Here is a 21,737-nt window from a genome sequence, read left to right on the forward strand (position 1 = left end):
CAGTGATGGCGGGGGTAAAGGTCATGGATGATGTCACCTCCCACTGGCCCTTGGTATGCTGCTGTGATTGGATGCTGGGTGTTCCAGAATGGCTCCAGTTGAGGAGAGGGGGATCAGATGGGCAGGAGTGAGACACATAGCAAGAGGCAGATACCACCTCCCACTCCTTCACCTCCTCCCTCACTGACAGAAAGGGGGGACTGGACAGCATGACACGGAAGAAAAGCATTAATTGAACAATTAGTCAGACTGATATATGGCCTTTTGAAAGGCACATTTAATAAGCCACGTTCAACAATTCAACAGGATACAGATTGCCAAAAAATCCTCAACCAAATTAACACAGGCCTACCCACCTTTAAAACTGATGCAAACCATGTTACTAACATAGGAGAAATGGTTGTACTCTGGCATGTCAGTCCTGAAACAGAACGGTCCAACGTCATCGTGCTGAACATTATCAATCCTCAGGATGCAGTTTCCCTTGCTCAGGTCTCCCAGGATCTGGGTGCAAACTCTGGGGCCACCTGGTGTTCTCCTGTAGGTTGTAGATTCAGTTGACCTTCCCCCACCAGGAGGGTTTATCAGGAGCCTTCATTGTCTGTGATGTGTGTCCATGTGGGAGGGTACCTGAATGTACAGGATACATGGGATGTCTGTTGACCACCTGGGACGTCTGCTGACCTGAGACTGGACCCCATGGATCACTGGAGCAGTCATTGGGCTCAAGTCAATCAAGAGTTAAAAGAAATCCTTCCTAGACTTGTAGGCAGCTTGCACAAACATGACTGCTGTAATATTATGAGGAAATTAACCCCCCCCCTCCAACTCAGCACAAATGTTACGTTTAGTTGTGAATGCTTGCCAATATAGGACTGCGAGAGCTGTTTTTGTGAAATGTTTTGACATAGATTGAATCAAACAACAGGTAGCATATCTCAGTAAGTATGTTTATTTGAAAGCCAGTCCTTTAAAAAATAGTTACATACTGAATTATGTATATTACATTTAACAAACAAACTGCACATATTATTGTCTAACCAAGTGAAAGTCAAACAGGATAAGAGAAATGAGGGCTGACACTCTGTAAGCTGCCTTTTGACAAGAAAACAATCAAGATAAAAACACACACACACACACACACACACACACACACACACACATATATTCAACAAGTATTATTAAGCAGTGCTGATATATGAGATGCAGCTTCATCACTGTTTTGCATGATCCACATTTGCATATACACTGTCCATTTGATCCATACTGTCCATCGGATCGCCTGGACCCTGTAAAGAGAAATGGAGAAATCAGGCAGGGAAGGTAGGGAAAGGGCTATCATCAAGCTATGAGCACAACACTAAATGGCCAACATGGTAAACATATATAGTACCCACTGGCCACAGATGTCAACTCAACGTCTATTTCACGTTGCTTCAATGTCATGTCATTGAAATGACGTGGAAACAATGTTGAGTCAACCAGTGTCTGCCCAGTGGGTAAAGACCATTAGGTCCAAAGCTGATGACTTAGTACATGTAGACTGTTGATATCACTATAAAGAGTACTGTCAGTTTAAAACAGATCTGCTCAGGGTGCTGTAATGTACCTGGACGTTGCCATAGACAGGCTCATCGATGACCTTTGGAGGAGGAATTTGGGTGTCATCTTTCTTCTTTGTAGTTTTGACTCTGTGGAGATAGGGGAAGATAAGTATCTCACTGACACTGTAGGTCAACTCAAAGAACACATTTTAGAGTAATGTTCAGAAGAAAAAAACAAAATATGTCAAACTAGCAATTTACTGAAGGATGTTTCATAGTTTTAAGCACACCTTTCAGGTTTGGTCATTGGAGTTGTCATGGTGAAATTAGCATAATATCCAGACTCTTGCTTAGGGACACCCCTGGACCTATTAAATCAATTAAGTTATTTTAGTAAATGTGAGAAAAATGTATTTAAAATGTATCTGCAATGACTAATATAAGGCAGAGGATAGGATGTTGCTATAGAAATGGATCAATGTCAGTCAAGGTTGAGTGCATCCCTCTGGGGACACCCATCAACCGGACACACCTTTTCCTGTACTTGAAGAACCAAACACTTCCCAATACAGCAACCAGTAGAACTGCAACCACTGGGACCGTGGTGGCAATATATGTGGTCGTGGATAGCGCGTCCTCAAACGCTGTGAAAAACAATATGATTTTAGTCAACACGTTTATCCAGAGCAACTATTTCTAAGTGCCTTGCTCAAGGGCACATCAACAGATTTTTCACAGCTCAAGGATTCAAACCACCAACCTTTCAGTTACCGGCCCAACGCTCTTAACTGCTAGGCTACCTGCCTCCCAATGCAAAATCAACAGACCCTCTCTCAAATGGATACAGTGCCTTCAGAACGTATTCCCACCCCTTGACTTTTTTTCCCCCACTGGCCTACACACAATACAACATCATGTCAAAGTGGAATTATGTTTGTAGAAATGTTGGCAAATTAAAAAATTAAAAGCTAAAATGTAAAATAAAACAAAATGATATTTGTCACATGCTCCGAATACAACAGGTGTAGACCTAACAGTGAAATGCTTACTTACAAGCCCTTGAGTCAATAAGTATTCAACCCCTTGTTTGTATAAGCTGGAAGTAGACAACAATCGTTGTTGTTTATTAGTTTACTCAAATTAGGGGGGGGGGGGTAGGGTTTGCGGGAAATATATATATATATATATATATATATATATATATATATATATATATATATATATATATATATATATATATATATATATATATATATATACACACATACACATACACATACACAGTTGACTATGCATTTAAACAGCTTGGAAAATTCCAGAAAATGATATCATGGCTTTAGAAGTTGAGTCAATTGGAGGTGTACCTGTGGATGTATTTCAAGGCCTACCTTCAAACTCAGTGCCCCTTTGCTTGACATCATGGAAAAATCAAAAGAAATCAGCCAACACCTCAGAAAGAAAATTGTAGAGCTCCACAATCTGGTTCATCCTTGGGAGCAATTTCCAAACGCCTGAAGGTACCATGTTCATCTGTACAAACAATAGTACGCAAGTATAAATATTATGGGACCACGCAGCCGGCATACCGCTCAGGAAGGAGACGCGTTCTGTCTCCTAGAGATGAACGTACTTTGGTGCGAAAAGTGCAAATCAGTCCCAGAACAACAGCAAAGGACCTTGTGAAGATGCTGGAGGAAACAGGTACAAAAGTATCTATATCCACAGTAAAACGAGTCCTAATAACCTGAAAGGCCACTCAGCAAGGAAGAAGCCACTGCTCCAAAACTGCCATAAAAAAGCCAGACTACAGTTTGCAAATGCACATGGGACAAAAATCGTACTTTTTGGAGAAATGTCTTCTGGACTGATGAAAGAAAAATAGAACGGTTTGGCCATAATGACCATCGTTATGTTTGGAGGAAAAAGGGGGAGGCTTGCAAGCCGAAGAACACCATTCCAACCGTGAAGCACGGGGGTGGCAGCATCATGTTGTGGGGGTGCTTTGCTGCAGGAGGGACTGGTGCACTTCACAAAATCGATGGCATTATGAGGAAGGAAAATGATGTGGATATATTGAAGCAACATCTCAAGACATCAGTCAGGAAGTTAAAGCTTGGTCGCAAATGGGTCTTCCAAATGAAAAATGACCCCAAGCATACTTCCAAAGTTGTGGCAAAATGGATTAAGGACAACAAAGTCAAGGTATTGGAGTGGCCATCACAAAACCCTGACCTCAAACCTATGGAAAATGTATGGGACTGAAAAAGTGTGTGCTGGCAAGGAGGCCTACAAACCTGACTCAGTTACACCAGCTCTGTCAGGAGGAATGGGCCAAAATTCACCCAACTTATTGTGGGAAGCTTGTGGAAGGCTACCCGAAACATTTGACCCAAGTTAAACAATTTAAAGGCAATGCTGCCAAATACTAATAGAGTGTATGTAAACTTCTGACCCACTGAAATAAATCACTCTCTACTATTATTCTGACATTTCACATTCTTAAAATAATTTTACTAGGATTAAATGTCAGGAATTGTGAAAAACTGAGTTTAAATGTATTTGGGTAAGGTGTATGTAAACTTACGACAAGTTTTAATGACTCCAACCTAAGTGTATGTAAACTTCCAACTTCAACTGTATATATGTGTATAAATGTGCTTAACAAGTCGCATAGGTTGCATGGACTCACTGTGTGCAATAATAGTGTTGAACATGATATTTGAATGACTACCTCATCTGTGTACCCCACACATACAACTGTCTGTAAGGTCTCTCAGTCAAGCAGTACATTTCAAACACAGATTCAACTACAAAGACCAGGTTGGTTTTCCAATGCCTCACAAAGAAGGGCACCTATTGGTAGATGGGTAAATAAAAGCAGACATTGAATATCGCTTTGAGCATGGTGAAGTTATTAATTACACTGTGGATGGTGTAACGATACACCCAGTCACTACAAAGATACAGTGATTTCAATTACAGAATTTAATGGTTGTGATATGAGAAAACTGAGGATGGATCAACAACATTGTAGTTACTCCACAATACTAACCGAAATGACAAGTGAAAAGAAGGAAGCACGAACGGAATAAAAGTATTCCAAAGCATGCATCCTGTTTGCAAATTATTATTATTTTTGTTACATTTATGTCCCGAATACAAAACATTATGTTTGGGGCAAATCTAACACATCACTGAGTACCACTCTTCTTACTTTCAAGCATTGTGGTGGATGCATCATGTTATGGGTATGCTTGTCATCAGCAAGGACTATAGAGTTTTTTTTTATAAAAAGAGACGGAATGGAGATAAGCACAGGCAAAATCCTAGAAGAAATCCTGGTTCAGTCTACTTTCCAACAGACACGGGAAGACAAATTCACCTTTCAGCAGGACAATAACCTAAAACACAAGGCCAAATCTACACTGGAGTTGCTTACCAAAATCTATGGCAAGACTTGAAAATGTCTGTTAAGCAATGATCAACAACCAACTTGACAGAGCTGGAAGAATAAAAAAAAATATTATGTGCAAATATTGTACAATTCAAGTGTGCAAAGATCTTAGAGACTTACCCAGGAAAACTCACAGCTGTAACCACTGCCAAAGCTGATTCTAACATGCATTGACTCAGGGTTGTGAATACTTATGTAAATAAGATATTTCATTATTTCATTTTCAATACATTTCCAAACGTTTCTAAAAACATGTTTTATCTTTCTCACTATGGGGTATTTTATGTAGATCAGTGGAGGCTGCTGAGGGGAGGACGGCTCATTATAATGGCTGGAACGGAGTAAATGGACTGGCATCAAACACATGGAAACCATGTGTGATGTATTTGATACCATTCCACTATTTCCGCTTCAGTCATTACCACGAGCCTGTCCCCCCCAATTAAGGTACCACCGACCTCCTGTGGTGTAAATAGGTGAGAGAGAAAAAAATATTGAATCCATTTTGAATTCAGGCTGTAACACAACAACATGTGGAATAGGTCAAAGGGTATGAATACTTCCTGAAGGCACTGTAGATATAGCATACAGACTTGGCTTAATGTGGGTCTGGGAAACTGGCCCTGAGAGTCTACTTACATTCAATGGTGGCTAGTGGGACTGTAGTTGTGGAATCAACTGAGAAGAAGACAAAGACATTGTTATTGCTGTTATCAACTGTGTCAGGTTCACTGGTCATTTCTAAAGTAAACCAATATCTGATTCATAGCAACAGTTTAAATTCGGTGTGTACGTGAAAATTCTAAGCTGAGTATTTCACCTGTGTTTGACTTGTCCTTTGGTATGGTTGAAGTAGTCCCGGAGGTTCCTGAATGGAAAAAAATACAGTAGGGATTAATTTCCTCCAAATCAAATGAATGACACACTGCACTGAACAAAGGCACTTTACATTGCATCCTCTACTGCTTACCAGATATTTGAATGGAGACAAGTTGATTAATAAAACTGAAGTTGTTGGCTCCAGTGGCAATTCTCAAGTAGAAGTTCCTCATGTCGCCTTCTTCAATTCCCTTGATGTTCAGGGAGCAGTTTCCCTTAGTGACATTTCCTGTCAGCTTGGTCCTGTTCTGAAAACTCTTGATGACGAATGTGTTGATGGGGTGATAGAGGAATTCATTCTTGTCATTATCATTTATGTTTAGTTTAATGTTTCCCTTGCGTTTCCAGTAGGCCTGGATAGGCTCTTTAGATGGGGACGGGGGATAGGTAACATTGCATGGTATGGTCACATCTTCTCCCATTTTGGTAAAAACAACCTTCGGGTAATCAGCTTTCCAATCCACACCTGTGTTTGAATTAACAACAAAAGTATTATTCAGTTCATGTTGTTTAGACATAGCATAAGGAAACACTGAGTGCATATTGACATAAAAATGAATCACATACCACTAGTGCCAGAGGCCTGAGACAAAATGAGCATCATCTCAATCCACATCAATGGGCTCATCTGGTCCAACGGAGAGATTTGAAAGTTAACTAACTAATGACGCATCGGATTCCTAATATCGTTTACATGTTGTGTTAAAGATGCCTGGTGTCAGATGGCGCTCCCATCATAATTGTGTCAACCAATACAACATTACCACTGACCAACAAGCATAGCAGAGACTGTAAAGCATTGGGAAATAATGTTGGTTCAGCAACAACAAAATAAAAACTCTAATCTACGAAGGATACTCACTGTGTTGTGAAAAGAGGTGCAAAAACAGGAGGCTACAGGTCCAAGGAAAACACCAGCAGTGACCATGGCACTGGCACACATCTTAAAAGCCAACTGGTTCCAGTAAAATGAGTGACAAGCAGTTATAACAAGAGCGGTGTCAAAAGTATTGCATGTATATTTCCTGTTACTTAACAATGATGGTGGTTGAACAAAAAAAGGAAGTCAGTTAAGAACAAATTCTTATTTTCAATGACAGCCTACAAGGGAACAGTGGGTTAACTGCCTTGTTCAGGGGCAGAATGACAGATTTCACCTTGTCAGCTCGGGGATTCGATCTTGCAACCTTTCGGTTACTAGTCCAACGCTCTAACCACTAGGCTGCCTGCCGCCCCTTCTTAGAGCTTGGGGAGAGTGTGGTTGTCCTATGGTTATTTTGAACACAGCCTTCCCACAACATTCTGGAAACGGTGCAGGATACCCAGATGGCACATTACGTTTTGAGAACTGTATGTTTCTTAGGTGGAAATTTCAGTACTTCAACATAATGTTTTCTGCAGGTTTTCCTCATGGTTCTATTTAACGTCATGTTCTCAGAACATTAAGATAACTTTCCATAAAAAACACAATACATTTTTTTTTATGCAAGAATGTTACCTTTTTTTAAATTTAAAAACATTCCGTTCTCAGCATCAACAAAACTCTCTCTATCGACAAAACCACTTTTATATTCTTTAGGCCTTTGCAAGGTTAAACATACACATTAAATATTTCTGATATCCACATCCAATTGACATTTGCTCACACAAACCTACATTGGAAACCACAGTGGGTTTGACTCATATCTATATATATATTTTTTTTACCTCAAGAGTGTAGCTAGAGCATCAGGAAATGAACTTATTAAGGAAGTAAAGTTGATTATTGTAATTGTTGCGGTACTATTTGGGGGCATAAGGTAAGACTTTAATGACAAATTTAGTACATTTCTTCTCTGAATCTCTTATCTGGATGAAATTCTTCCACAATTCAACCCATAAAATCTGACTTTTGGTATCATACAACATGCTAATTATTTGGCTCTTCGTGTTGCTGTAAGGAATGACTACCTTTCACATTGTCCTAATTGTGATCATCCTTCTCAAAGGTAATGGTTTTATCTTGTTTGGGTTTTAATTTAGTTTTGTGCAGTTGGCAGACACAAACCCCAATGTTAACTATAGGAGAGATCTTAACAGGTGCATCTAGTTTCACTATTGTATAGTCTCTTTTGTCTTGATGGCAAAGAAAGTCATCCTCTTGACAGAAATATAGTTATTTACAAAATGGGTTGTTCGAGCCCTGAATGCTGATTGGCTGACAGCTGTGGTATATCAGACTGTATACCACGGGTATGATAAAACATGTATTTTTACTGCTCTAATTATGTTGCTAACCAGTTTATAATAGCAATAAGGCACCTCAGGGGTTTGTGATATATGGCCAATATACCACGGCTAAGGGGGCTGTGTCCAGGCACTCCGCATTGTGTTGTGCTTAAGAACAGCCCTTAGCCGTGCTATATTGTCCATATACCACACCCCCTCGGGCCTTATTGCTTAATTATACCATAACGAGAACATTTGTCACAAGTATTTGTCTATTCTGTTGTCCAGTCCCTCTTCAGGCTTTCTGTCGTGTATGGGTGGACCAGAACCCAGTGGTGACCGGCACACTGGGCCAGAAAGTCTCCATGGGATGCCGTGTCCTGTCGGACAGCGGGGAGCTGATCACTGGCTGCAGGGCAGAGTGGTACATCAACTCGGCCACACATGGCCAGAGGAAGGTGTGGAGGGAGATGGGTGACTTGCCCCGATTCAAGGGGAGGTTTCAGAAAACCTACGACCTGAACACAACAGACACAAGCATCCTGATGATCTGGTTAGAGCTGAATGACATAGGCAACTACTTCTGCACTCTGCAGTGCTGCGTCAATGGGAAGGACAAGCAGTACCATGGCAATGGGACAAGACTCCTCATCAGCGAGGCTAAACCTACACCTTATGGGTTAATATTTACCTCAGTTATCCCAGGTAACACAACAAAGAAAATGCACATATTAGGTAAAAAAAAATATCACATTTATTCCCTTACTATTGTATTGCTCAAAAATGTATCAAGTTATCATACAGATGACAGTAGTCCTTCCCTTTGTAGTTAATGTTTTCAATATGATTTTGTTCTTAAGGTGCAGAAGAGGAAAATACTTCCGAGATGCAACTATTTTATTTTTATGCTTTTCTGGCAGTGAAGCTGTTGGTCATCATAGTGCTTGGAGGCCTCACAATCAATTGTTAAAGATGTCATTTCGACAATTTAAAGGTTAAATAAAATTTTTTAAAGTAGTTATTCAATTCATTAATGGAAAAAGGCCCAACATATTGTATGGTCATTATATTAGTCATTAGTTTGTACGTTTAGTATTGCACTGAATCTGCATTTCACAGACCACTTCCATTCATAGTGTGGGAGGAAATGTAAAGGTTTGGGTGATAAAAGAGCAGTTTAGACTAGTTAGCTGTAGGCCTAGTCCATCATAAAATGCCAAGAATATGAATGAAGGCGTTTCACTTTTAAACGTTTATGCCAGATTGACCAGTAGAAATAGTTGTCTCGTAAAAACCCCTAGGTGGTGTTAAAATGCTCCTGTAGCGGAAGAATTGCGGCTTTCAACCCGACATAAAAACCCGAATGTAGGCCTCACACACAAAACAGTAAGGTTCAGTCATATGACTGACTCACAGGAAGAACTTTGGTCGTGAGGTTTAAGTGGGCAGAGCATAACATGGATTCCTGTCTGAACTGGGAAAATGTCCTAACTCCTGTGTATTGAATGAAGCATATTCCATTTAAAATCGGAGCGCAGCATAAACATACAAGTGAAAGGAACGTAAAGCGCAACTTTTTATTTTTGCAACAAACAAATGTAGAGGGCACTCAAACCGGTTTCACGAGGAGGGATGTTTGTGTTTTACACTTCGTGTCGTTAGTGAGAATATACATCATGGACACTCTACAGGAGAACGGGCTACCGCACTCACCTGCACTCGATATTCCCGGTCGTGAAAGGACCGCCAAAGAACTTGGGGTATGTGGTACTCCCCTTAAAACCAAGGGAAATAATGGGACAACGGAAAGAAGTTCACCTGGCAATCATGTCACGGCGGAGTTTGGCAACCAGCAGAAAGTACCATTGGTAAACCTACCTGCTCCTTCCACGACACCTCTCGGGTTACCTGGCGTTATGGACGCAGAGGGGAGAGTGGACGAGTCCAGGCTGCGGATGCACATTTTCAAGAACGGTAAGGATGGGATACGATATCCTAAAGAGAAATTGATGGGCATAAATCACTGCCATTCAGCAATTCACAATTCAACATATTAGTTGATTGACAATTATTTAATATTCAAACATTATGGACCAGTATGCTGGAGCCTATCACAAAGTTTAAATTAAGTAAAGTTAAATTGTTTCCCAGTGCTGGGTTTCCCATATTTGGTATTGCTCTATCACTATCTACAAGTCAAGAGGAAGTCAAGTGATGTTTGCCTGAGGAGCTAGCTCACTGCACTACAGTTCAACCATTCTCTAGAAAGCCATGTAATCAAACCTCACTGAGACCCCTCAAGCAAAGACTCCCAACATGACTTTTAGAAACAGACAATGGTTTGGTTTTACAGGTACCAGTCAAGACTTTGGTGTGATCTGACAGATTATGTTCAGAGGGAGGAAAAATCATGATTCACATGAAATCCATCAGTCATGGTTTGTGGGTATGACATCAACAGTCCACACACAGCTGCTCCTGAGGGAAAACAAGAGGAGTGTATGAATGGGTGAATAGCTGGGGACAGTATACTTTCTAGCTTCTATCTGCATCAGTGCATAAGTTAGTCACCGGTACACTCAGGGCCTTCACTCACGTTTTCAAGCTCAAGGTGAAATGGACCTTAACATCAGATCTAGGATCAGACTATCCAACTACCAATCATAACCTTAACCATTTAGGGATGACAAAATATCTGACCATGTATCAGTGGTTAGGGGAAACAGCTACAGTATATGACCAAGATGTAGGACTCAGGGTGCATAGTGTTGACTGTAAACACTGAACCCCCCCACTGATTTAGGAACCCCTAGGGCTTTGTCGCGCTGAAAATCATGAGTCTTCCATTGCACGCAAGGTAGAGCTCTGTGAGCTAGGTACATGGTATTCTGCTACAGAGGGGTTACTACTGTGACTGTGTTTATCAAAAAATGTAACCAGGAACATGGAAAAATCCCCCCTCCCTTTCATCGATGCACATTCCTTCTCTCCTCTGGTGCGATATCATTAGCTGCAGTGACTATGGTGTAAAAACATTATATAATGATCCCTGTCAGAGCTCTAAGAAGGGGGCTAAAGGTCTCCACGCTGGGGATCAAGACTTGTTTTGCACACTAACCATTATAAGCCTAGTTTGTTTAGGGATAAATTAGCTAGAAGGAATAAATTAGCCACTTTATCTCCCGCGTGGCGCAGCGGACTAAGGCACTGCATCTCAATGCTAGAGGCGTCACTACAGATGCTGGTTCGATTCCAGGCTGTATCACAACCGGCTGTGTTTGGAAGTCCCATAGGGAAGCGCACAATTGGCCCAGCGTTGTTAGGGTTTGGCCGGGGTAGGCTGTCATTGTAAATAAGAATTTGTTCTTAACTGACATTTAACTAGGCAAAAGGTTAAATTTAAAAAAATGATATCTCTATCTAGTCAGAGGCCAAGTGATCCAATAGCTTATCTTTTATATTTTAGTTCTAGTCTTGTCTTCACATTCCTGTGAAATTATGCAAAAGTCCTTGTCTCTAGTGCAAAAGTCGATTCTGTTGAAAAGCTAAAGAGAGACCTACCTGTCCAGAACACCAAGTGGACATGTCATTGCATCTCTCACCTGTCCAGTTGTTTCCCGTCAGTGAGGTTGAGGAGTGAGGAAAAGGAACACACAGGAGGAAAGAAGCCATTGTAAAGTATCTGGACTCAACCTGTGCTGTATGTGTCTAGGTGGTGTGTCCCATTCGGAGCGTGGCCAGGTCTGGCGTTTCCTGTTCGGGATGTACCCTTGCAGCTCCACCTCTCTGGAGCGCCCCCTACTGCAGGAGCAGCTCAACGTCCGCTACCACTCCATGAAGAGGAAGTGGCAGCAGCTTTTTCCTGCCGCCGTCCGACTGCGTATAAATGGCACCGATGGTAGGGCCCGGATGTAGATCAACTTGTACTCTCTCTCGCTCTCTTTTTCTCTCTCTCTTGCTATCTATTGTTGTTCAGCACCTCATTCTAGACTCATCAACTTTATGCTGGAATCTGAGCTCAACCAATTTTGTAAATTCTCCCTGGTTTCCTCCTGTAAAGTTGCTTCCTTCACTCACGCTCACCTGCCTCCCATTCTCTTCCTCCCTCCCTGTGTGTGTTTCTAGCTGAATTGGTGGCAGCGGTGCAGTACTTCGATGTGAGGCAGGACAGGGTCCAGCTGCAGGCTCAGAACCAGAGTGATGAGGTCAGGGAGAGGCTGTCCTTCCTGGAGCTACAGGCCCAGGTAAACCACCAGCCTCAGAAAGTACTCAAAACCCCTGCAAAGTATATGGTTTAACCGCTTCTCCCTCTTTACATTTTTGAGTGTAAGAGATCAAAATTACCATACACCTTCCCTATTGACCATTCACCTATTCATAGTTAATATGTTCAACAGAAGTGCTATATGTTGAAAATGTACTACAGTAATTTAGCTTGGGGCTGTTTGAAATGTTGTCAGTTTATATTGCACCAGGATATGGGTGTTAGGCTGCAAACTGTGTTTTTTAGTCATGGAAAGGTCAATATAATCCACTCTGTCATTGTATTACTGAATATTATATATATTATTATATTTTACAATCTCTTAACAGCTGGTCACACTCTCAGAGGTTGACATGTCTTGTTACAGACCTTTACAGTCTACAGTATGTTAGACTGAAGTCTGAGATGATGACATAGTCCATCTGATCACTAATATCTTTGTTTCTCTGACCCCTGAACCCAGGTGTTGTTTGAGCGGGTGACCTTTGATCTGGAGGAGCTCCAAGAGGCCATCCGAATCATCGACAAGGACGTGCCTCGGACAGACAGAGACCTACCCTACTACTCGTGAGTGGCTTTAGTTCATTATCAACTTCAGTCTCTGTACATTGAGACAGAGGGCCAATGAAATGATCTCACAGTTGAATACTCAATACTTTGTGGTGATCAAATAGTAAGTCGGTAGCCAGAGTCTACGCCCCCTCGTCGGAGATTGGTCACCAGTAGGGATTCTTCAATGAAGTGATTGTTGTCATTCAACGAGAGATGACTCGTCCTCATGCACATTTTGTTCACTTGAGAAATACTACACCAAAATTCTATTCAGATGCCAAGTTGCACGATTAAGATCTCCTCTGGAAAAACCTCAACTCAAGAAATCTGTTGTTAATTTTATCTTAAATAAATCCTGATTTATTGAGGTGTATACTGGCTTCGGCATCTCATAATGGACAAACAGTACTATTGCCACTTTTTTTCTCGTTTTTCAAGCGAAGGTTTTTTTATTTGAGTAAGTGATCACATTAGTTTGGTTTCGGTTAGCTGAGCTCGGCTAGGCGCCAGGCAATCTAAAGCATGCTGATGCCTTTACAGGGAACATTGCTCAACACTTAACAGGAAGCTTAACAGGATTTATGTTTAAACTCCTCTGGCAGGCTGTCAGCTACAAACAGTTCAACACTTAAATCAACAGGGCATATTGGAGTAGGGCCTTAAGTGTTCTTTCTCTGTCAACATGTGTAAGCAGTGACACACTGACTACCTGTTGTTGGTTTTAGGATAAGAAGGCTGTGTCGTTACAACGTTAAAGGTTTTTAGCTTGACATTACAACCCATATAAAGCCAGTAGGCTACGTGTCGTTGCTCATTTTAAGGATCACAGTCTTTTTGTGTGAGGTGTCCGTGTATTTGATCTGATTTGTTTTAACGAGGGTTGCAAAACTACTGGTCATTTACCAAAGTTATCAGATTTTGTCAGTCATTTTGGTAATAAACAGTTAATTTATCTATGGTAAATTTAAAAAAAGTCATATAAAATAGTGATTTTCTTAATCTTTACATCTGTGTGTCCATATTGTCCATTAGTTTCTAGTGCAGCGTTTCCCAAACTAAGGGTTGCGACTGAAATAAAAAATATGAATAATTGCTCTTGGTTCATAGAACCGGGATTCTGTCAGTAACCTCCAGTAGCTACTAGATACGGTTGTAATAAACAGAGCAGTTTCTGTTTTCTTCCTACAAATGTGTCTCACATTTTTTATGGTTTAAGCTACAAAATATTATGACCCCTTCACTGAAAGATAAGGAATACGTATGTGTCTTCTGTTTCCCTCAAGCTGCGCAGGACTCATTAGAACAGAGCGGACAAGACCAGGCTCTAAATCAGACTGGGGGGGAAAAGAATATCATCAATGATCTTTTCTACATAGAATACCATGCAAAATTATTGCCTAATCTTCTGAACTTCCCAATACCTTTCTGATGCATTTCAGCCACCTCAAACCATACTTCCTTTAGATTAAAGTACTGTCAAACTGATTTGTAATAGACTGCCATAGACCCAATTAAAAAAGTAAACATTGGCCTTTTATTACATCACTGTTTTTACATGGTGGGGTTGCAAAACAAAAGTTCTGGAAACCCTGTTCTAGTGGATAGACCTACATAAGGAAAAAACATATTAAATATAATGACATTGTTTGCAACTACCACCAGTTCTTTTTTCACAACTACCACCAGTTCGGCCCCAAAACATTTACAACAAATACATATTGACAGACCCATAGTAAAATAAATAAATAAAAGCGTATAAAAAAGATAGAAAGGATATTCCATGCTGAAACACTCATATTAAACACCAACTGTATTCAAAAATGAATGTGTCATATTAAGGATTATGTTTAACAGCTTTGTCATCACATTTTAAAACATCTTATTTTATCTGTTACATGTTATGAAAATTACCTAAAATCCTAGAAAGTGTCCCAATATTCCAGTAGTGTACTGGTAACGTTGCCGGTAACATTCTCCCCCTTTGCAACCCTTGTGTTGACGGTTTGTTTGCTTTTACAGGGGTGAAGGCTTGGGCAATCTGCTGGTGTTGAGGGATATTCTCATCACATATGCTGCTTTTCACCCAGGTAATCTCTCTTTCTCTCTCCTATTGTCTCTCTTTCTCTTGTCATTTTTTTTCTCTTTTCTCTCTCTCTGTTTATCTTTGATCCTGCCTATCTCAGTTTAGTGCTGCAAATACTGTATACTGGTCAAAGTCATGAGCCGGTTGTCACCCAACCACTGAAAGAAAGAGTGTCATTAGAGAGCCCTCTAATGTTGGCGAAGTAAAATGTCACACAATCCTAACTTGATAAATGTGCGTGTACGTTTTCGCCCCTATCTGCCATGGAAGTAAATGCAGAACTTACGAGAAATGTACACGCATATTTCATGTTCAAATTATCCCCTTAGTCTTAGTAGTAAGCTAAAGTAACTGTATTTACTTACTTTCCTCATACTGTGTGTGTCATGCTGATGCGCTGGGGGTCAGAGGTGAGCTATGCCCAGGGGATGAATGACCTTTGTAGCCGATTCCTGGAGGTTCTGGACTCTGAGGTTGACACCTACTGGAGCTTCTCCTGCTACATGGAGAAGTTCTCCAAGGACTTCCGCGCTGATGGCCTGCACAGGAAGATAGGTTTGTTGTTAGTTTTAATTGTTTTTTTGTCTTCTCTGTACATGTGTAATAATATGGTAGACTTGATAATAAGGTAATGTTCTGTACGTTTTGATTGTTGTCACTCAGAGCTGGAGGCGGCGCTGCTGAAGGAGTTGGACCCTCAGCTCCACACCCACCTGATCACAGATAGCATGGAGAGTTTCACCTTCTGTCACAGGTACACAGCACAACACACACGCATATACTGCATCTGTATGTGTTTGCAGTACATACACTACAAAAGTATGTGGACACCTGCTCGTCGAACATCTCATTCTAAAATCATGAGCATTAATATGGAGTTGGTCCCCCCTTTGCTGCTATAACAGACTCCACTTTTCTGGGAAGGCTTTCCACTAGATGTTGGAACATTGCTGCGGGTACTTGCTTCCATTCAGCCACAAGAGCATTAGTGAGGTTGGGCACTGATGTTGGGCGATTAGGCCTGGCTCACAGTTGGCATTCCAATTCATCCCAAAAGTGTTTGATGGGGTTGAGGTCTGGGCTCTGTGTAGTCCAGTCAAGTTCTTCTACACGATCTCGGCCATTTCTGTATGGACTTCGCTTTGTGCACAGGGGCATTGTCATGCTGAAACAGGAAAGGGACTTCCCCAAACTTTTGCCACAAAGTTGGAAGCACAAAATCATCTGGAATGTCATTGTATGCCGTAGTGTTAAGATTTCCCTTCATTGGAACTAAGGGGCCTACCAAACTTTACAGTTGCCGCTGTGCATTGGGGCAGGTAGCGTTCTCCTGGCATCCGCCAAACACAGATTCTGTCGTTGGACTGCCAGATAGTGAAGGGTGATTCATCACTCCAGAAAACGCGTTTCCACTGCTCCAGAGTCCAATGGCGGCGAGCTTTACACCACTCCAGCCGGCGCTTGGCATGGCGCATGGTGATCTTAGACTTATGTGCAGCTGCTCGGCCATGGAAACCCATTTCATGAAGCTTAAAAAAAAATGTATTGCTTTCAGAGGCAGTTTGGAACTCGGTACTGAGTGCTGCAACCGAGGACAGACGGTTTTAACGCGCTTCAGCACTCGGCGGTCCCATTCTGTGAGCTTGTGTGGCCTACCACTTCGCGGCTGAGCCGTTGTTGCTCCTAGACGTTTACACTTTACAATAACAGCACTTACAGTTGACTGGGGCAGCTCTAGCAGGGCAGAAATTTGATGAACTGACTTGTTGGAAAGGTGGCATCCTATGACGGTGCCACGTTGAAAGTCAGTGAGCTCTTAAGTACGGGCCATTCTACTGCCAATATTTGTCTATGGAGATTGCATGACTGTGTGCTCGATTTTATACACCTGTCAGCAACAGGTGTGGCTGAAATGGCAGAATCCACTAATTTGAAGGTGTGTATTTGAATGAAATATGTATACTTACACTTATGTGTGTCCCCTCTCCCAGATGGCTGCTGCTGGGTTTCCAAAGAGAGTTTGAGCATTGTGATGCCCTGCGTCTCTTTGAGATCCTGAGCTGTGACCACCTGGAGCTGATCTCCCAGCAGGTGGACCGCGCCCGCTACCAGGAGAGGATCGCCCGCAGGCACAGTCTAGGTGAGACGGTAGTCACGGTCTAGGTGAGACGGTAGTCACGGTCTAGGTGAGACGGTAGTCACGGTCTAGGTGAGACGGTAGTCACGGTAGGCATGGTATACAGTTGAAGTCAGAAATGTAGGTACAGCTTAGCCAAATACATTTAAACTGAGTTTTTCACAATTCCTGACATTTAATCCTAGTAAAAATCCTGTTTTAGGTCAGTTAGATCACCACTTTATTTTAAGAATGTGAAATGTCAGAATAATAGTAGAGTGATTTATTTCAGCTTTTATTTCTTGCATCACATTCCCAGTGGGTCAGAAGTGTACATACACTCTATTAGTATTTGGTAGCATTGCCTTTAAATTGTTTAACTTGGGTCAAATGTTTCGGGTAGCCTTCCACAAGCTTCCCACAATAAGTTGGGTAAATTTTGTCCCATTCCTTCTGACAGAGCTGGTGTAACTGAGTCAGGTTTATAGACCTCCTTGCTCGCACACACTTTTTCAGTTCTGACCACACATTTTCTATGGGATTGAGGTCAGGGCTTTGTGATGACCACTCCAATACCTTGACTTTGTTGTCCTTAAGCCATTTTGCCAGAACTTTGGAAGACCCATTTGCTACCAAGCTTTAACTTCCTGACTGATGTCTTGAGATGTTGCTTCAATATATCCACATCATTTTCCTACCTCATGATGCCATCTATTTTGTGATGTGCACCAGTCCCTCCTGCAGCAAAGCAACCCCACAACATTATGATGCCGCCCCCGTGCTTCACGGTTGGGATGGTGTTCTTTGGCTTGCAAGCCTCCCCTTTTTCCTCCAAACATAACGATGGTCATTATGGCCAAACAGTTCTATTTTTGTTTCATCAGTCCAGAGGACATTTCTCCAAAAAGTATGATCTTTGTCCCCATGTGCAGTTGCAAACCGTAGTCTGGCTTTTTTATGGCGGTTTTGGAGCAGTGGCTTCTTCCTTGCTGAGCGGCCTTTCAGGTTATGTCGATATAGGACTCATTTTACTGTGGATATAGATACTTTTGTACCTGTTTCCTCCAGCATCTTCACAAGGTCCTTTGCTGTTGTTCTGGGACTGATTTACACTTTTTGCACCAAAGTACGTTCATCTCTAGGAGACAGAACGCGTCTCCTTCCTGAGCGGTATGACGGCTGCGTGGTCCCATGGTGTTTATACTTGCGTTCTATTGTTGGAACAGATGAACGTGGTACCTTCAGGCATTTGGAAATTGCTCCCAAGGATGATCCAGACTTGTGGAGGTCTACAATTTTCTTTCTGAGGCCTTGGCTGATTTCTTTTGATTTTCCCATGATGTCAAGCAAAGAGGCACTGATTTTGAAGGTAGGCCTTGAAATACATCCACAGGTACACCTCCAATTGACTCAAATGATGTCAAATGATGTCAATTAGCCTATCAGAAGCTTCTAAAGCCATGCTATAGTTTGTTAACAAGAGATTTGTGGAGTGGTTGAAAAACGATTTGTAATGACTCCAACCTAAGTGTATGTAAACTTCCGACTTCAACTGAACGTGAGACGGTAGGCACGGTGTAGGTGAGACGGTAGTCTCCTGTGGCCATCCTTCCAAGTCCCAGGCTAGTGAGACAGTGACGTGTGACAGTACATAAGAAACAGTGCACAGCCTATGGTTCCAAATACACTATCTATTGTAAAGTGGAAATATGTAGGAGCAACAACGGCTCAGCCGTGAAGTGGTAGGCCACGCAAACTCACAGAACGGGACCACCGCTGGTTTTGGAATGAGATGTTCGACAAGCAGGTGCCCACATACTTTTGGTCATGTTGTGTATATGTCCATACAATTGGTAATGTGAAATTACAGAAGCCCGTTTTGGTCCTTCTGTATTTGCTTATAACAATGGTATGTTGTCCTTGTGATTTGTTTGTGTTGTAACGGATGTTCTGGGATGGTTCCAGAGGATAAACCAGTGTCTGAGGCACAGGCCGTCAACACAGAATTCACCTTTGAACTCTTCATCTGTGCCACCATATTATTGGACAACAGAGACGCCCTGCTGAGCTGTAGGAACGACGTGCAGCTCATCCAGTTCACCAACAGGTTGTGTGTGTGTGTGTGTGTCTGCGTCCGTCCATCCTCTGAATATTTGCCTTGTCATTACAAAGCAATACAACCAGACTCATCAGTCTTTCGGTTCGTGTTTCTCTCTGTGCAGTTTGCAGGGAACTCTGGACCTGAACCTCACCCTGAAGAAAGCAGAGGAGCATTTCTACAACTACTGCAAGCGCTCTGCTTGGGACTATATGAATGGCCGCTGCAGGACAAGTAAAAACAAGGAGGACCACTTCTTGTTCCAGCTCCGCAGCTTATTCTCCTGAACCCAGATCAGTCCTTAACTTAACCTCTTGAACATTCAGCTACAACCTGTAGTAACTGTGGGGTGGACTCAAAACAAGGGACCTATTTCCTAAGAGGAGTGTGTACTATTTACATCTCTTGTCCACTAACGTTGAAGTATTAATATTGCTGTGGGATCTACCTTCAGTGAGTGACGCTGCTTACTTACCAATAATTCTATCAATTTGGACTCTCTCTTTGTTGTTGTATCTGATTATGCTAATTTATATCTATTTAAACATATCTATTAATTATTTAGAAAGGTGTCAATGAACGGATAGAAAAGTGTGCAACGCTGAACTAGTTACTTACGTTCACCTGGAGTTTGGCCTACGCACTGCAAGCCTTGATTTCTATGTTTTCCTTGGTGAGTTTAGAAGAAAGCCCTATTTACAAAATGATATAATAAAAATTAGGACTATGATGTGGCCAAAAGGGATTCTCACCCTTGATCTGAGATTGAACTATATAATATGTGATAATACTGGAAGAAAACAAGTCTTGGAATTGCATCAAGACCACTGAAAAATTGCATGTAGCATCAGTTTGCATGTGTTGTGACTCCCTGGTGATTGGTAAACATAGAATTATGGGGATGCCTGTTCTAGTCAGTCTATTTCTAAGGATATAAAATAGGATGCCAGCTGCTGACCTATGTGTCATAGTGGACCTGTGTGACCGGAGTAGCTGTTCATTGGTTCAGTTCTGAGAAAGAGCCGAGAGGTGCGGTCAGATTTGATTAGTTCTACAAGAGCCCTCAGCCCTAGCTGCATTTTAAGACTGTGCTTGTGTGTCACCTCTCCTGAAATAGCTCAGAGTATGGACAGGACACCCCTCTGGAAATCCCTAAACATTGACGAGTAGCATTCTGCCATGTTGCCAATACAGTGGCATACTGCAGTTTTATAGCTAGTCCCAATCTATTCTACACATTTTGCCATGAGGCTGAGAGGATTTTGCATTTTTAAAACTCATTTCCTGTAATTCCATTTTCTTTTGACCTGTTTGGGGGTGGGGTGGTTGTAGGCCCCCAGAACCCTTCCAGACAGTGTGCCAATACTGTCTGGAATACTATAATAAATACACATGTCTGTCACAATCTTGCTTAGTGAAAGTTTGATATTATGTGTGTGGGTTAGTTTTTTGGTTATTTAAAGATATTTTATTCGTATCCAGCTAATTGCCATAAAGGAGATGTCACTTTCAGGTGTCCAGTACTTTTAGGCAGATAGGAGTGAACATGTAATTCCGAGTATAATTGGGTTTGGAGCAATTCATAAAAAAATTGAGGATTATTTCCAGATCTATAGCTGCTTGACATTTCAGTTCCTCGCCCTGCGAGTTGGAGAATGAAGAATAGGTTTCAGTATGTTGGAGGGACAGGATTGTCATTGTATGTATGGACTGTTATTATATAAGGGTTAAATGTAATAAATTGTGGGACATTAAAGGTGTGTGAATCTTTTCTTAATTTAACCTTTTTAGAATAGCCTTTGTGTGACCTACTTGACTTAAGCCTTTGGTGAATGCTTTCATGGTTTGTGTAGTATTTTCATGGAGCATGCTATGAAAGGTTCAGACAACTATATAAAAAATGCTTCATTTATTCCAAAATACTGTCAATTCATTACTGTCATTACTGCTCTCACCCTCCGATAAAACATGGGATTGAGATCCGGGCTCTTCGCTGGCCATGGCAGAACACTGACATTCCTGTCTTGCAGGAAATCTCGCACAGAAAGAGCAGTATGGCTCGTGGCATTGTCATGCTGGAGGGTCATGTCAGGATGAGCCTGCAGGAAGGTACCATATGAGGGAGGAGGATGTCTTCCCTGTAACGCACAGCGTTGAGATTGCCTGCAATGACAAGAAGCTTAGTCTGAGATGTGACACACCGCCCCAGACCATGATGGACCCTCCCCCTCCAAATCGATCCCGCTCCAGAGTACAGGCCTCGGTGTAACGCTCATTCCTGAAGACGATAAACGTGAATCCGACCATCACCCCTAGTGAGACAAAACCGCGACTCGTCAGTGAAGAGCACTTTTGCCAGTCCTGTCTGGTCCAGCGACGGTGGGTTTGTGCCAATAGGTGACTTGTTGCCAGTGAGGACCTGCCTTACAACAGGCCTCCAAGCCCTCAGTCCAGCCTCTCTTAGCCTATTGCGGACAGTCTGAGCACTGATGGAGGGATTGTGCATTCCTGGTGTAACTCGGGCAGTTGTTGTTGCCAT

At 41.9% G+C, this 21,737-nt stretch overlaps 3 protein-coding genes and 1 long non-coding RNA gene across 5 annotated transcripts; 2 read left to right on the forward strand and 2 right to left on the reverse strand.

Annotated features, from left to right (window-relative positions):
- Window positions 1-931: 931 nt before the first annotated feature.
- On the reverse strand, window positions 932-11,835 carry LOC115177342 (uncharacterized). 2 transcript variants are annotated; one of them, XM_029738038.1, is made up of 10 exons: window positions 11,647-11,835; window positions 6,740-6,832; window positions 6,445-6,505; window positions 5,969-6,343; window positions 5,819-5,866; window positions 5,638-5,676; window positions 2,077-2,188; window positions 1,835-1,912; window positions 1,610-1,691; window positions 932-1,289 (listed from the first exon to the last, which is right to left on the reverse strand). In XM_029738038.1, the coding sequence occupies exons 1-10, from the start codon at window positions 11,755-11,757 to the stop codon at window positions 1,215-1,217; spliced, it is 1,074 nt and encodes a 357-aa protein (XP_029593898.1). In that variant the 5' UTR covers window positions 11,758-11,835; the 3' UTR covers window positions 932-1,214. The 2 variants fall into 2 exon arrangements, with proteins under 2 accessions (XP_029593898.1, XP_029593899.1); XM_029738039.1 differs by lacking the exons at window positions 6,445-6,505; window positions 11,647-11,835 and having other exon boundaries at window positions 6,740-6,974.
- On the forward strand, window positions 7,491-9,102 carry LOC115177347 (uncharacterized). Its single transcript, XM_029738045.1, has 3 exons — window positions 7,491-7,865; window positions 8,374-8,790; window positions 8,946-9,102. Exons 1-3 carry the CDS (start codon window positions 7,820-7,822, stop codon window positions 9,053-9,055), a joined length of 573 nt encoding a protein of 190 aa, XP_029593905.1. The 5' UTR covers window positions 7,491-7,819; the 3' UTR covers window positions 9,056-9,102.
- LOC115177340 (TBC1 domain family member 15) lies at window positions 9,428-20,954 on the forward strand. Its single transcript, XM_029738036.1, has 10 exons — window positions 9,428-10,059; window positions 11,798-11,983; window positions 12,211-12,329; window positions 12,813-12,916; window positions 14,921-14,988; window positions 15,393-15,539; window positions 15,648-15,738; window positions 16,976-17,124; window positions 19,066-19,207; window positions 19,323-20,954. Exons 1-10 carry the CDS (start codon window positions 9,591-9,593, stop codon window positions 19,483-19,485), a joined length of 1,638 nt encoding a protein of 545 aa, XP_029593896.1. The 5' UTR covers window positions 9,428-9,590; the 3' UTR covers window positions 19,486-20,954.
- LOC115177353 (uncharacterized) lies at window positions 15,012-15,419 on the reverse strand. Its single transcript, XR_003872391.1, has 2 exons — window positions 15,350-15,419; window positions 15,012-15,142 (listed from the first exon to the last, which is right to left on the reverse strand). It is a non-coding gene; the product is annotated as an uncharacterized LOC115177353 (long non-coding RNA).
- Window positions 20,955-21,737: the final 783 nt, after the last annotated feature.

The sequence above is a fragment of the Salmo trutta genome, chromosome 37 (genome assembly GCF_901001165.1).
Source record: "Salmo trutta chromosome 37, fSalTru1.1, whole genome shotgun sequence".
NCBI lineage: Eukaryota > Metazoa > Chordata > Actinopteri > Salmoniformes > Salmonidae > Salmo > Salmo trutta.

What these genes read in the sequence shown, in the direction of transcription:
- LOC115177347 (XM_029738045.1), top strand. Translation starts at nt 7,820, where the DNA reads ATGACTACCTTTCACATTGTCCTAATTGTGATCATCCTTCTCAAAG. An exon ending in TGTGATCATCCTTCTCAAAG is followed by an intron (nt 7,866 to 8,373) that starts GTAATGGTTTTA and finishes TCTGTTGTCCAG; the next exon opens with TCCCTCTTCAGGCTTTCTGT. An exon ending in ATTTACCTCAGTTATCCCAG is followed by an intron (nt 8,791 to 8,945) that starts GTAACACAACAA and finishes TTTGTTCTTAAG; the next exon opens with GTGCAGAAGAGGAAAATACT.
- LOC115177340 (XM_029738036.1), top strand. Translation starts at nt 9,591, where the DNA reads ATGAAGCATATTCCATTTAAAATCGGAGCGCAGCATAAACATACAAGT. An exon ending in TCCTGGAGCTACAGGCCCAG is followed by an intron (nt 12,330 to 12,812) that starts GTAAACCACCAG and finishes CCCTGAACCCAG; the next exon opens with GTGTTGTTTGAGCGGGTGAC. An exon ending in AGAGACCTACCCTACTACTC is followed by an intron (nt 12,917 to 14,920) that starts GTGAGTGGCTTT and finishes TTGCTTTTACAG; the next exon opens with GGGTGAAGGCTTGGGCAATC.
- LOC115177342 (XM_029738038.1), bottom strand. Translation starts at nt 11,757, where the DNA reads ATGGCTTCTTTCCTCCTGTGTGTTCCTTTTCCTCACTCCTCAACCTCA. An exon ending in GCACCTCTTTTCACAACACA is followed by an intron (nt 6,506 to 6,739) that starts GTGAGTATCCTT and finishes CCGTTGGACCAG; the next exon opens with ATGAGCCCATTGATGTGGAT. An exon ending in CTGTCTATGGCAACGTCCAG is followed by an intron (nt 1,290 to 1,609) that starts GTACATTACAGC and finishes TTCTCTTTACAG; the next exon opens with GGTCCAGGCGATCCGATGGA.